This window comes from Hypanus sabinus, chromosome 4, assembly GCF_030144855.1.
Source record: "Hypanus sabinus isolate sHypSab1 chromosome 4, sHypSab1.hap1, whole genome shotgun sequence".
Taxonomy (NCBI): domain Eukaryota; kingdom Metazoa; phylum Chordata; class Chondrichthyes; order Myliobatiformes; family Dasyatidae; genus Hypanus; species Hypanus sabinus.
This window is the reverse complement of record NC_082709.1, coordinates 8962986-8976988: the sequence shown is the minus strand read 5'-3', so window position 1 is coordinate 8976988 and position 14003 is coordinate 8962986. Positions and strand designations below refer to the sequence as shown.

At 40.5% G+C, this 14003-nt stretch overlaps 1 protein-coding gene across 2 annotated transcripts in view; it reads right to left on the bottom strand.

Annotated features, from left to right (window-relative positions):
* Positions 1–14003, bottom strand: part of osbpl11 (oxysterol binding protein-like 11) — a 133865-nt gene that overhangs the window by 23077 nt on the left and 96785 nt on the right. For both annotated transcript variants that reach the window (XM_059966357.1, XM_059966358.1), the window contains one exon: positions 9812–10301. In XM_059966357.1, coding sequence (XP_059822340.1) covers positions 9812–10301 — 490 coding nt within the window. The remainder of the gene's footprint in view (positions 1–9811; positions 10302–14003) is intronic.

Here is a 14003-nt window from a genome sequence, read left to right as displayed (position 1 = left end):
AATTGACTGTAGTAAAAATACACCTGTATCTGGAAGGTCCAACTGCTGAAGAGTTAGTATCCTGGGAAAAACTAGACCATGAAGATAAAAGAACAATCCAAGCAACTCCATGAAAAGGCTATTGAAAAGTACAAGTCAAGAGATGGATACAAGAAAATTTCCAAGTCACTGAATATTCCTTGGAGTACAATTAAGTCTAATCATTGAGAAATCGAAAGAATATGTCACAGCTGTAAATCTGTGTCGAGCAAGCCATCCTCAAAACTGAGTAACTGCAAGAAATAGACTAGTGAGGAAAGCCACCTAGAGACCTATGACAACTATAGAAGAGTTACATGCTTTAGCGGTTGAGATGGGAGAGTGGCAAAGAGAAAGCCACTGTTGAAAAACAACTCACATGAAATCTCAGCTGGAGTTTGTCAGAAGGCAAATGTGAGTCTCTTAAGTCAGCTGGAAGAAGGTTTTATGATCTCATGAAACCAAAATCGAGTTTTCCCCATTAGATTGAATGCTATGTTTGGCGTAAGCAAACACTGCACATCATCAAAAACACACCAACTCTACTGTGAAACACGGTGATGGTTGCATCATGCTGTGTGGATGCTTCACTACAGCAGGCCCTAGGAGGCTTGTGAAGGTAGAAGATAAAATGAATGCAACAAAACACAGGGAAATCCTGGAGGAAAACCTAATGCAGTCCAAAAGAGACCTGTGACTTGGGAGAAGATATGTTTTCCAGCAAGACAATCACAATGACCCAAAGGATAAAGCGAAAGCTACACATGAATGGCCTAAAAGCAACAAAGTTAATGTCCTGGAGAGGCCAAGTCAGAGTCCAGACCTCAATTCAACTGAGAATTTGTGGCTGGACTTGAAAAGGGCTGTTCACTCAGAATCCCCACAAATCTGACAGAGCTGAGCAGTTTTGTAAGGAAGAAATGGGGAGAAATTGCAGTGTCCAGATGTGCAAAGCTGATACAGACCGATCCACACAGACTCAACACTGTAATTGCTGTCAAAGGTGAATCTACAAGAAACTGACTTGAAGGTAGTGAACACTTATACATTCAATTATTTATAACCAGTTTAGATCACTTGGTAGTGATTTGTCTTCACTTTGACACGAGTCTTTTTCTATATATCCGTGTCAAAAAAGCCAAATTAAATTCACTGTGATTTAATATTGAAAACAACAACACATGAAATCTTGCCCGGGGGAGGGGAGTCGGGGGGGGGTTGCTGAATACTTTTTATAGGCACTGTATTTTTAGTAATTTTCACTGCCTCCTGTGGTGGAAAATTCCATAGACTCACCATTTACTGGGTGAAGATAGTTTCTAAACAGCCAGCCAGCCATGCATTCAAACACTTGACCACTTATTCTGGTCTATCCAAACATCAGGGTCATGCTCCATGTATCCAGTTTGTCTAGTCTTGCTAGACTTTTGAGATCTTCTCATTCTCTCTTATCCCAGTGAATAAACCTTTGCTAAAATTCTAAAAAACATGAGGGAGTCTGCAGATGTTGGAAATCCAAAGCAACACACTCAAAACATTGGGGGAACTCAGATCAGATCCAGAATCAGGTTTTATTATCATGGGTATGTGACATGAAATTTGTTAACTTAGCAGCAGCAGTTCAATGCAATACATAATATAGAAGAGAAAAAAAAATAATACAATAACAACAATAAATAAATAAGTAAACTAGAGGGTGGAGCTTAGGAGGAATGATGGCACCTTATGGCGACTCCTTTGCTTGCATCTTCGGAAACAACTCTATTTTTCACTTTCAGGGTTCTTTTGAAGACCCTGACCTGGAGTTACACACAGGCTTTGGTTCTTTATGGGAATGAGACTCGCTCTCGGGGTTCCACAACAGGCCGCTATTCAACATGCCAAGGGTTTGGCATGAGAACCTCAATTGTATTCGGAAGCCTAAGATCTCAGGGCTCTGGAGACGGGTGGATCGAGGGTTAGGCAGGAGACTTGTGTGTTGTCAGGGAGGCCAGTAATTCATTTGCTGTGGGCTCAAAGACCGGAGGTCTTTGCGTTCTTTGGACACAGAGCTCGAAGAAAAACAATGAAATGAACTTTTAAGATCATAAACCAGTGGGTTGTTGTTATGTCTCCCACTCACTGTGAAAATGGGGGACACCTCCCTCTCTCTTGCCAGGGAAAACGAGAACCTGTGGTTTGTTGAATCGTGGATGAAATTCAAAGCTTTTGGGGTAACTTTGGTCTGTGTCTTTGCATTGTCTAGCATATGCTTGGGCTCAGTGATGGTACCGATGTGCTTTTTCTTGCTGGTGGGGGAAGCAGGGATCGGTGCTCGCTGCCGCTTACACGTGGGAGGGGGAGGGTGGGGGCGGGGAACAACTATAGAAGTTTTTGAGCACATTTGTTGACATGCCAAATCTCTTCAAGCTCTTAATAAAGTATAGCCACTGTCTTGCCTTTTTTATGACTACATCAGTATGTTGGGACCAGGCTAGACCTTCATAAATCTTGACAACCAGGAACTTGAAGCTGCTCACTCCCTCCATTTCTGATCCCTCTATGAGGATTGGTATGTCTTCCTTTGTCTTACCCTTCCTGAAGTCCACAATCTGATCTTTTGTCTTACTGACATTGAGCGCAACGTTGTTACTGTAGCACCATTGCACTAGTTGGCATATCTCACTCAGTAATGCCCTCTCGTCACCACCTGAGATTCTACAACAATGGTTGCATCGTCAGCAAATTTATAGATATTTGAGCTATACCTAGCCACACAGTCATGAGTATATAGATAGTAGAGCACTAGGCTCACCCCTGGGGTGAGCCAGTGTTGATAGTCAGCGAAGAGGGTATGTTATCACCAATCCGCACAGATTGTGGTCATCCAGTTAGGAAGTCAAGGATCCAATTGCAGAGGGAGGTACAGATGCCCAGGTTCTGCAACTTCTCAATCAGCATTGTGGGAATGATGGTATTAAATGCTGAGCTATAGTCGATGAACTGCATCCTGACATAGGTGTTTGTGTTGTCCAGGTGGTCTAAAGCTGTGTGGAGAGCCATTGAGATTGCATCTGCCATTGACCAATTGTGGCAATAGGCAAATTGCAGTGGGTCCAGGTCATTGCTGAGGCAGGAGTTCAGTCTAGTCATGACCAACCTCTCAAAGCATTTCATCACTGTAGATGTGAGCGCCTCTGGGTGATAGTCATTAAGGCAGCTCACATTATTCTTCTCAGCCACTAGTATAACTGTTGCCTTTTGAAGCAAGCGGGAACTTCTGCCTATAGCAGCCAGAGGTTGAAAATGTCCTTGAATGTTCCCACTAGTTGGTTGGCACAGGTTTTCAGAGCCTCACCAGGTACTCCATCTGGACCTTCCGCCTTATGAGGGTTCAGGCAGCATCTACAGAAATGAATAGATAGTTTGAGTTTTGGGCCGAGACCCTTCCATAGGATTGAGAAGGAAGGGGGAAGATTTCTGAATTAAAAACTGGGAGGAGGGGAAAGAGGCTAGCTGGAAGGTAATAGGCAAAGAGAGGTGAGCGGGAAAGGTCAAGGACTGGAGAAGAAGGAATCTAGCACGAGAAGAGTGAACAATAGGAGAAAGGGAAGGAGGAGGGGACGTAGAGGGAAGTAAAAGGTCAGATTGGGGAATGGGGAAGGGGTGAACTTCATTCACCAGAAGGAGGAATTGCTATTCATGCCATTAGGTTCGAGGGGACCCAGACAGAATAAAAGATGTTGCTCCTCTACCCTGAGGGTGGCTTCATCTTGGCACAAGAGCAGGCCATGGATTGACGTCAGAACAGGAATGGGAATTAAAATGTTTGGCCACGCAGAAGTAATTTTCGAGCTAGTCTCCTTCCCCTCCCCCACCTCTTTATTCAGGCTTCTTCCCCTTCCTTCTCAGTCCTGAGGAAGGGTCTCGGCCCAAAATATAGACTGAACTCTTTTGTATAGATGCTGCCTGAACTGCTGAGTTCCTCCAGCATTTTGGATGTGTTGCTTTGCTAAAATTCCCTACATGGGAAGAACATTCTTCCTCACAGAAAACTCTAGATGGGGTTTCACCAGAACCCTCTACAACTGTAGCAAGATACTTCCGCTCCTCTATTTAAATCTGCTTGCAGTGAAAGCTAACATACCATTTAGTCAGAGGGACAAGAACAAAGAATTGGTAAACACAAACATCTAGCTGCACCCATGAAGCTTAATATAATTGATTGATTTGCATTGATAGCAGATCCATGATGTGTGGAAGAAACTATAGAGAATGCAAGATTATTTCACGGACACACTTTATAACACCCATCATATTATATTCTTTTTGAGCAGAACTTTTAAGTTCAGACTAAATATGTATAACAATTTTTCATTATATAGGTCTTCCAAGTGAAAAGATCTTACTCAATGCCAAATACAACCAATTTGGTAAAATAATTTTTTTAAAACTTGCACTGCAGCTGAAGCTACTCAAAGTGACGTTCAAAATCTAATATATAACTAACTCAGAGTTTAGCACAGGGTTTTTATTTCTTAATCTTCAACCTGGGAGGAGGTCGGAAATGGGCAAAGATCGAATAGGTGGCGGTGGCAGTAATGTTAGAAGGGGCCGTGATTATACAAACAAGGAGTTTAGTGTTTGCAGATAGAATGGAGAGTTGTGATGGAGGCATAGAGGGGATGTTGAGGGAGATAGAAAATGAAGTTCCATCTCCAAGATAGGGCAGAGATTTGCAATTTGTTTCACAAGAATGTTTTCTGTCCAGTGGTTACAGGATAAATGCAATTTAGTAGATTATCTAGTTAATTTTTGCTTGGATAAAATTCCATTTGAAACAAAAAGCCAGTGCCACAAATTGATCTGGTTCTACCAAGGTCAAAATTCTAAGTCCGTTTAGCAGTTAAATATTTAACTATACATGCAGGTTCACATGAAAGCAACCATTAGAATAGAACAGATTCTTATTGCAACCTCAGATGCTGTGTGGGGGTAGTTATACAGACATACTGTCTGTTACATACTGCCCCTATTGCTGTAATACAGACAGACATACTTTATTGATCCCGAGGGAAAGTGGGTTTCATTATAGCCGCACCAACCAAGAATAGTGAAGAAATATAGCAATATAAAACAATAAATAATTAAATAATTTAATGCACTATATTTTTAAGCAGAGGTTTTATACAGTTTTTATGCAGTTTTATACCATGCATAAAGAATTTTATGAAAAATTAAGTGTAAGACTTAATGATACACTATGAGCCATCAGCTGTGTCCATGTCTGCTTCAGAAATGTGAAAACAGTATTCCACAAATATAGCTTAATAGATATACCTATCTTAACCTGCTTGCATTCTGCAGGTGTTTATGATATTTCAAGTCAGCCAAAGTTTAAAAAAAATTCATAACTTCACATCCATGTGCTCATTCTCATATCTAAATGGTTACCCTACCAATTACATACCAGAAAGATTTAAACAGAACTGTCACAAGAAACACCAGAGAGATTCACAGTCATAAAAGCCACTACTTCAGGCTCTTGTCAAACTGATTTGTCAAGCTGTCAGTCTCAGGATAGTTTTCTTCTCATCTCCCTCCTGCCCTCAGATCCCACCAGGCTCTCAGACACCCCACAGTCTCCCTCCTGCCCTCAGACCTCACCAAACTCCCTCTTGCTCTCAGACTTCCCCAGTCTCCCTCCTGACCTCAGCCCCCCAGTCTCCTTTCTGCCCTCAGCCTCGCATTATCCCTCCTATCCTCAGCCCCCCAGTCTCCCTCCTACCCTCAGCCCTGCATTATCCCTCCTAGCCTCAGCCCCCCAGTATCCCTCCAACAATTAGATTTTTTGATTGCGCACTCTTGAAGGATTTTGACACAAGAAATTGTTTAACTCCTGATTCACAATTCAGAGAAGGTCACACATTTCTCTGGACTGTACTCCAAGACTTCATTAAGCCTAAAATTGACACACAGCTAGAATCTCAATCCACATCAGGCTCTCATTCAGGCGCAGCTTTAAAGATATATAACTGTAAATGTCAATAAATTAGGGATAATAAGAAAGACATCACAATTCCAAATCCAGACAGTCAAATATAAACAATCTAGTTGAAATAACCTACATGAGCTCAATCAGATGGACACCATTAGAAAAATGACTATAGGCAAGGCAACCAATGATTTCAGGTGAAGTAACCGTATCAGTGGGTCTGTTACCAATAGTAGTTTGTCATCCTTCATAACTTTCAAGTTGTTTTTGCTCACGTCAGCTTTGGTCTTACTTTCTTTAGTCTACAAGATGAATAGGGGAAAAATGTCTCTGTAGAATTTGAAAGAATTTCATTAGTCCCAGGAATGTTCTCGAGCTCCAATAATCGGGCTACAGGGCATAATTATCTCAATAATGATGCCTTGGGATTGGAATTATGAGGAAAAATGCTGAAAGAATCTCAGTAACAAATTTAGTAAGATGTCATGCTGGCATCAGTCCTGGAAACAATTGCAAACAAGCATTTTTGCTAACACGGGGGGTGTGACCACTACTTAAGTGTCAAATGCATTAAGTAATTTCAGTCACACAACACTGAATTAATATGTACAGGTCACAGCATTCACAGAGTTAGGGTCATAGAATGCTACAGCACAGAAACAGCACATCAGCCCATACTCTGTGCTGATTCATTAATCTGACTAGTCCCATTGAACTGCACCCAAACCATTGTCCTCCATAACTCTCCTATCCATGTACTATCCAAAGTTTTTGTAAATCTTGAAATCAAACCCACATCCATCACTTGCACTGGCAGCTCATTCCACACACTCACCAGCAAGTGAAGAAACTCTCCCTCATGGTCCTTTCATCCTTAACCCATGATCTCTAGTCGCAGTCTCACCCAACCTCAGTGGAAAAAGTCTACTTGCATTTAACTTGCCTATACTCTTCAATTTTGTATAACTCCATCAAATCTCCTATGTCCTAGGGAATAAAGTTCTAACCTATTCAAACTTTTCCTATTATTCTGGTCCTCAAGTTCTGGCAAATTCCTTGTAAATTTTCTCTGCAATCACTCAATCTAATTTAATTCGTCCCTGTAGGTAGGTAACCAAAACTGGATGCAATACACCAAACTGGCCATCACCAACATCTTATACAACTTCAACATAACAGCTCAATTCCTGTACTCAATACTTTGATTTATGAAGCCCTAATGCTAAAAGCTCTTTTTTATGACCCCATCTATCTAGTTTTGCCAGTTTCAAGGAACTAGGATCTATATTTCCAGATGCCTCTGTTATATCACACTCCTCAGTACCCCATCACTCACTGTGTAATACCTACCCTGGTTGATCCTCCCAAAGTGTAGCTTCGAAGTATTCATTCAGCTGAACTAATGAATCATTACGACTCAAGTCAGTACCTAGATTAGCTCTCTTGGAGGATACTCTGCAGGGAGGCCTTTTTGTACCGCCAGAGCTTTTTACAGTACAATCACAGCTCCAGATAGCAAGGACCATCAAAAAAACAATTTGGAACACTGAACATCAAAGGCAAGCTTCAGTTTCTTTACAAAAAAAAACTAGAATAAAAGTCAAAAATCATGAACTCCTCAGAAAGATTACACGTGGCAAATTATATAAGACAGTAACATTGACTTGCTTTGTCAAGAAAATGCATGATATGAAAGCTCTGAATGCAGCAATGATAGGAAGAAGGGGCTGCGACTGAAATGTTGACTGTTTATTCATTTCCACAGATGCTGCCTGACCTGCCAGGTACCTGCAGCACTGCCTGAGTGTTGCCCTGGATTTCCAGCATCTGAGAATTTCTTGTGATAAGAATAATTTTGCTACCTGTATTTAACAAAACTTTACTGTATCCTGAGGCCAGGTCATTTCTTTTTCAGTATAGTCACAAGAATAAACTACGAATACTATTAAGTCCTGGGAACTTGGTCCTAATTGATTTTTCTCCATGATAACTTGGCTGATCACACAATATTTGGAGAATGCTGGAATGAAGGATGTGAAAATGAAAAGTGTGAGTCTAATAAGCTTGAAAATGCAGAGCTCAAACAACTGAAGCAAAATAATGGCATGTAAACCATGACATTTCTTTTAAATTGGAATTAAGATAATGACTCAGCTCCAAAATATTTCCAAGAGTGCCAAATGACTTAAATGTCTGATAATTTAAAAAATAACATAAATGCAATTGGTTTTAGATGCAATCAATAAATTAATCCAATACAACAAGCTAATTAAGCAATTTGAACCGCAGAATGAGGTGTTTTTGCTGTCCATTATTGAACATTAACCTAGCTTTAGCTCAGGAGTTCCCAACCTCTTTTCTGCCCTTGACTAATACCATTTAGCATGGGGTCCGTGGACCCCAGGTTGGGAACCCCTGCTTTAGTCTCACGAGCACTGCCGACACACGAACTTCTGGTAGCCACCCAGATAAAGGAGATCAAGGTGGGGCGATCTGTCTGCACCCACTAGGGCTCAGGCAGTGGATCTCAAGCCCCATTTTCAAACCATTATGATGGATTTTTGACATGTAATGTCAAATGCCTTCTCAACTTTTTCAAATATTTTTGAGAATCAGAGACATTTAAACAAAGATAAAATAAATGCACACAATCATTTTAAAAATACATTCAATTGATAATTATTTTAAATTTTCTAAAGAAAAAAATCCCAATTGTTTACTTATTCAAGAACCCTATTCAAATGAACTCTGCCCTGGACTCAGAGCAGTGGTAGTTGAAAATGTTGTCAGAGCTCTCTATTAAAGTTTCACCAAGGGCACGAACACTCCCCTCCCCGCAGTGTTTAAGTGTTATGCAATACACGATAAAAGACCAATAACTTTCTGGTACAGGATGCATTTCCATTTAAACGTGACAACTTTTCAAGTACCAGTGATTTAAATGGTACTCAATGACTTACTTCCTCAGATGGTAAAGCTGAATTACAAAAAAAGGAAAAAATAATTTTACTTCATTGCTACTTGAGAACTCAATTGTAAACCGTCTACTTGGGTAACATGTATACAAGCTGAAACCTGCCATATTTTCCCCCCACACAGACTTAAGATTAAAACCTTTGTGAAGTAATATTTCAATGCAGATATAACTTTGTTTAATACTTTCCCTCTATGGGTACAAAATTAAGAAACCAAATTCTTTCAGCTGGAGACCAACAGATTATTGAGAGCACTTCAATGAAACATTTCTTTTTACCTCTTTAACCCTTTTCATCAATGTCATCATCTGTTCACAGAAAATGTATGTAGACGCATCTAACCTTAGATCAGATCAAGGACACTTAGTAAAACAATTATAGAAAACAGTTTATAGACTATATCCTGTCATTCTCCTTATAAACAATTCTGTTAATCTTTTAACAATGTAATTAGGAGTCTTTCCATGACACCTGACAGAGTAAAAGTTATTGAAAGGATCATGGCCACTTATATTTTTCCCCTAGGAACTTTTGAATAAATCATAGGACTCAATAATCATACAACACTCATTAAAGCACTAAGTGCATACTTTATCGTGATTTAGGGTCCAGTCATATTAAGCTATTTCTAGGTTCCAATCAAATGCTACAAGACACATATATAGCTTGCAACTATTGTATTAGCATCAGTTTAATAGCACCCATGACATTTGAGAAATAATTCAACTCCCAATTGTCATAACTTAGTTACTATAATATTGCTGTTTGATAATATTGTCCCCAATTTAATAGAAGATACTTTGCTCATAGTTCTCACTTTGAGACAAAAACAACTGCATCTTACCTTCCCCAATCATTACGACTCCAATAGACATGCCCATGAACTTGCTTTTTGTCCATACATGAGTGTTTGCACATATGTTTTTCTCTTCACACTCTACATAAAATCCTGAAACAGGTGGATGATGAGACACCTGCTCTGATACAAATCGTAAAAGATAGTCTGACTGGCCTCTTCCCTCCAAGCCGTCAGAGCACTCTGATTTCAGCAGACAACTCTGTGATGAGGTATTACATGATATACTGCTGGCGGTTTTTGGTACATTCCATGAGCAGTGAAATGTTTCACCAATAATTGGATTGTACGGTTTCTTAGCTACGGCTCCTTTGCGGCCTTCATGGAATGAAGTGAGGTAATACTCAACAAAACGGATCATCCTCTCTTCAGGAGTAGCACCATCCGCGATAGCAATGAAGAGGTCTGGATGGGACATAAAATCCGCATACATCTCCAGTAGTGAACGTTTCTCCAGTATAAAGGTTGGAAGGACCACCTACAGTGGAAACAGAAAAAAAACATTGTTAAATTATGTTAAGTTTTAACCAAATGATATCCAGCAAATAATGACACAAGATAGTTCTAGATTTATATAGATATATAGGCATCCGCTAGTCTCTTGAAACCATGGAATTTGTGCCTTGGAAGGTTTCCAGGGCGCAGGCCTGGGCAGGGGTGTATGGGAGACCAGCAGTTGCCCAAGCTGCAAGCCTTCCCCTCTCCACACCACTGATGTTGTCCAAGGGAAGGGCACTAGGCCTCAAGCAGCTTGGCAACGGTGTTGTCACAGAGCAATGTGTTGTTAAATGCCTTGCTCAAGGACACAACGCACTGCCTCAGATCACTAGACCGATGCCTTATCCACTAGGCCACGCGCCAACACAGTTCTAGATTAGGTAAGTCAATTGGTTCATCTTGACATTTCACTCAAGCTCCTTTACTAACTTCAAGTTTCATAGCATTGCTCTTCATAAAGTGGTAGCATAGCAGTTGGCTCAATGCTATCACAGCTCGGAGAAGAGTTCAGAGTTCAATTCCGGCACTATCTGTAAGGAGTTTGTATATTCCCCCATGACTGCCTCGGTTTCCTTCGGTTTCCAAAGATGTACTGGTTAGTCGGTGAATTGTCCCGTGATTAGAATAGGGCTAAATAGGTGGGTTGCTGGGCAGAGTGGTTTGTTGGACTGGAAGGGCCTATTCTGTTCTGCATTTTATCTCTAAAAATATAAAAAATAAACCAATTTAGTTGGCTAATATGTTCATCATTATTGTAGCGATTAAAAACAAACCATGGTGGGGGGAGGGGGGAGTTGATCCTGTATGATGCAGTATCTACAACAGTTATAGAACCAAAGAAAGTACATTCAAAGCTTTATTGATAAACCAGCAAAATGAACTATCTTGTAATGATAAAAACTAATGAAATTAAAACTAGCAATATCATGAAATAAACAGTCTTAGCCTATTTAAATGTTAACGAAGTGTTCTTAAAGATATTTAAGAGTATTTAGCAGTCAACAAAATGAATCACCCGTTGCCCATTCATTGGCTCCACCCAAAACTAAAAATAAACCAGACAAAATATGAATACATAATTAAACTCTTTGCTTCTACCACTCCCCAGCAAACTTAAGAAATTACCCATGATAAATTTGCAACACAATACAGACAGACAGAAAATGAATACGTGGCTCCCACAATCATCATATGTTGTCTCCTAGTAAAAAGCAGCTAACCAAGTCATCCTCTGCATTTCCCTCATGGGCCTGAATTTTAACTTATCTACCTCTTTAAGTGATATTCAAAAGAAACATCTTCCCTTTTTGTTAAAAATGTACTTAAAATGCATCTTTATAGACAAACCTAGGGACTTCCAGTAAGATGGCGATTGTTTAGCTGCTCCAAACTTTTGCTCCGTCATTCTCCCTATCTTTGCACTATATGTCTCCATTCTTAAACCTTAGTTAGGTATTTTATTAGGTCTCTTTTACTTGCCTGCGAACACATCTATCTTATAATGTCTACCAAAAGTACTAAAACCGGGACAAACCTGATGAAGGAAATATACTGCACCCATGACATCAGCTTAAAATTGACCGGAATTTTACATAACCTATTTACAGTTCTGTGCAAAAGTCTTTGGTATCCTAGCTATATATATATGTGCCTTAGACTCTTGCACAGTACTGTATTTACTTTTCAGACATCACTATAAGTTAATAGTGGCCTCAGATATTTAATACATACTAATTTTGGCACCTAGGAATACATTCCATATCTGTATGGAACAACAGAAGTGTTAAATAATTCTGAAAATAGTTTTTCCCCTTTGTTGGATATACTAATTTAGCTTACAATTTTAACAAATAACAGAAATATTAACATTTCAAAATATTTATTGTATGTGCCCACCTTTGTCCCTTTTAAATAATCCAAGTTTAGTATTACGCATTTTATTTAAAAGTAATTTATTTGTAACTGACATCCCATTTCCTTTCTATCTCAAATCAATTCATTGATGGCACCAAAAGTTCTCAATACATAAATAATTGATGGACTTATGAATAATGAGGAAGGTTGTCAAGGGTACAGTGAGATATTGATCAGATGGAAATTTGGGCAGAGAAATAGTGGATGGAATTTAATCTAGACAAGTGTGAGGTGTTGCATTTTTGAGACCAAATGCAAGAGGAGGGTGCAAATGGCAGGTGCACTGATATACGGAGGGATTGTGGGATGCACGGTATAGTTTTCTGAAAGAGGGATCATCATCATTCCCATCTTCCCTTCCCACCGATCTCCCTCCTGGCACTTATCCTTGTAAGTGGAACAAGTGCTACACCTGCCCTTACACTTCCTCCCTCACCACCATTCAGGGCCCCAGACAGTCCTTCCAGGTGAGGTGACACTTCACCTGTGAGTCGGCTGGTGTGGTATACTGCATCTGGTGCTCCCGGTGTGGCCTTTTATATATTGGTGAGACCTGACGCAGACTGGGAGACCGTTTCGCTGAACACCTACGCTCAGTCCGCCAGAGAAAGCAGGATCTCCCAGTGGCCACACATTTTAATTCCACGTCCCATTCCCATTCTAATATGTCTATCCATGTCAAGATGAAGCCACACTCAGGTTGGAGGAACAACACCTTATATACCGGCTGGGTAGCCTCCAACCTGATGGCATGAACATTGACTTCTCTAACTTCTGTTAATGCCCCTCCTTCCCTTCTTACCCCATCCCTGACATATTTAGTTGTTTGTTTTTTTTCTCTCTCTCTGCCCATCACTCTGCCTGTTCTCCATCTCTCTCTGGTGCTCTACTCCCTCTTTCTTTCTCCCTAGGCCTCCCGTCCCATGATCCTTTCCCTTCTCCAGCTCTGTATCACTTTTGCCAATCATCTTTCCAGCTCTTAGCTTCATCCCACCCCCTCCGGTCTTCTATCATTTCACATTCACTACTTTCAAATCTCTTACTATCTCTCCTTTCAGTTAGTCCTGACGAAGGGTCTCGGCCCGAAACGTCGACAGTACTTCTCCCTATAGATGCTGCCTGGCCTGCTGTGTTCCACCAACATTTTGTGTGTGTAATCATCATCATTATGTGGCATGACATAGGACATGGGTGATCATGGTCTTTCCATGACCATGACTGCTCGTACATTTTCTCTGCAGAGGTGACTTGCCATTGTCTTCTTCTGGGCAGTGTCTTTACAAGACGGGTGACCCCAGTCGTTATCAATGCTCTTCAGAGATTGTCTGCCAGGCGTCAGTCATCACATAACTAGGACGTGATATGCACCAGCTGCTCATATAGCCCATCACCTCCTCTATGGCTTCATTCCACCCTGATTTGGGTGGGGTGGGGGGCTAAACAGGTGCTATACCTTGCTCAAAGGTGACCTGCAGTCTTGTGGAGGGAAGGAGCACTTTACACCTCCTTCGGCAAAGACATACCTCCACCTCACCATCCAGAATAGCAACACAAGTGGATAAGGATGGTAAAAGGCATACAACATGTCTGCTTTAATCAGTAGAATCAGAGTATAGAAGTTGAGATATTATATAGTAGCATTATAAATGTATGGTCACTCCAAACCATCAAGTTTGGAGTATTGTGCACAGATCTGGTTGCCATGCTACAGGAAGGAATCAGATTCAGGCTTAATATCACTGACATAGTGTACATTGTGAAATGTATT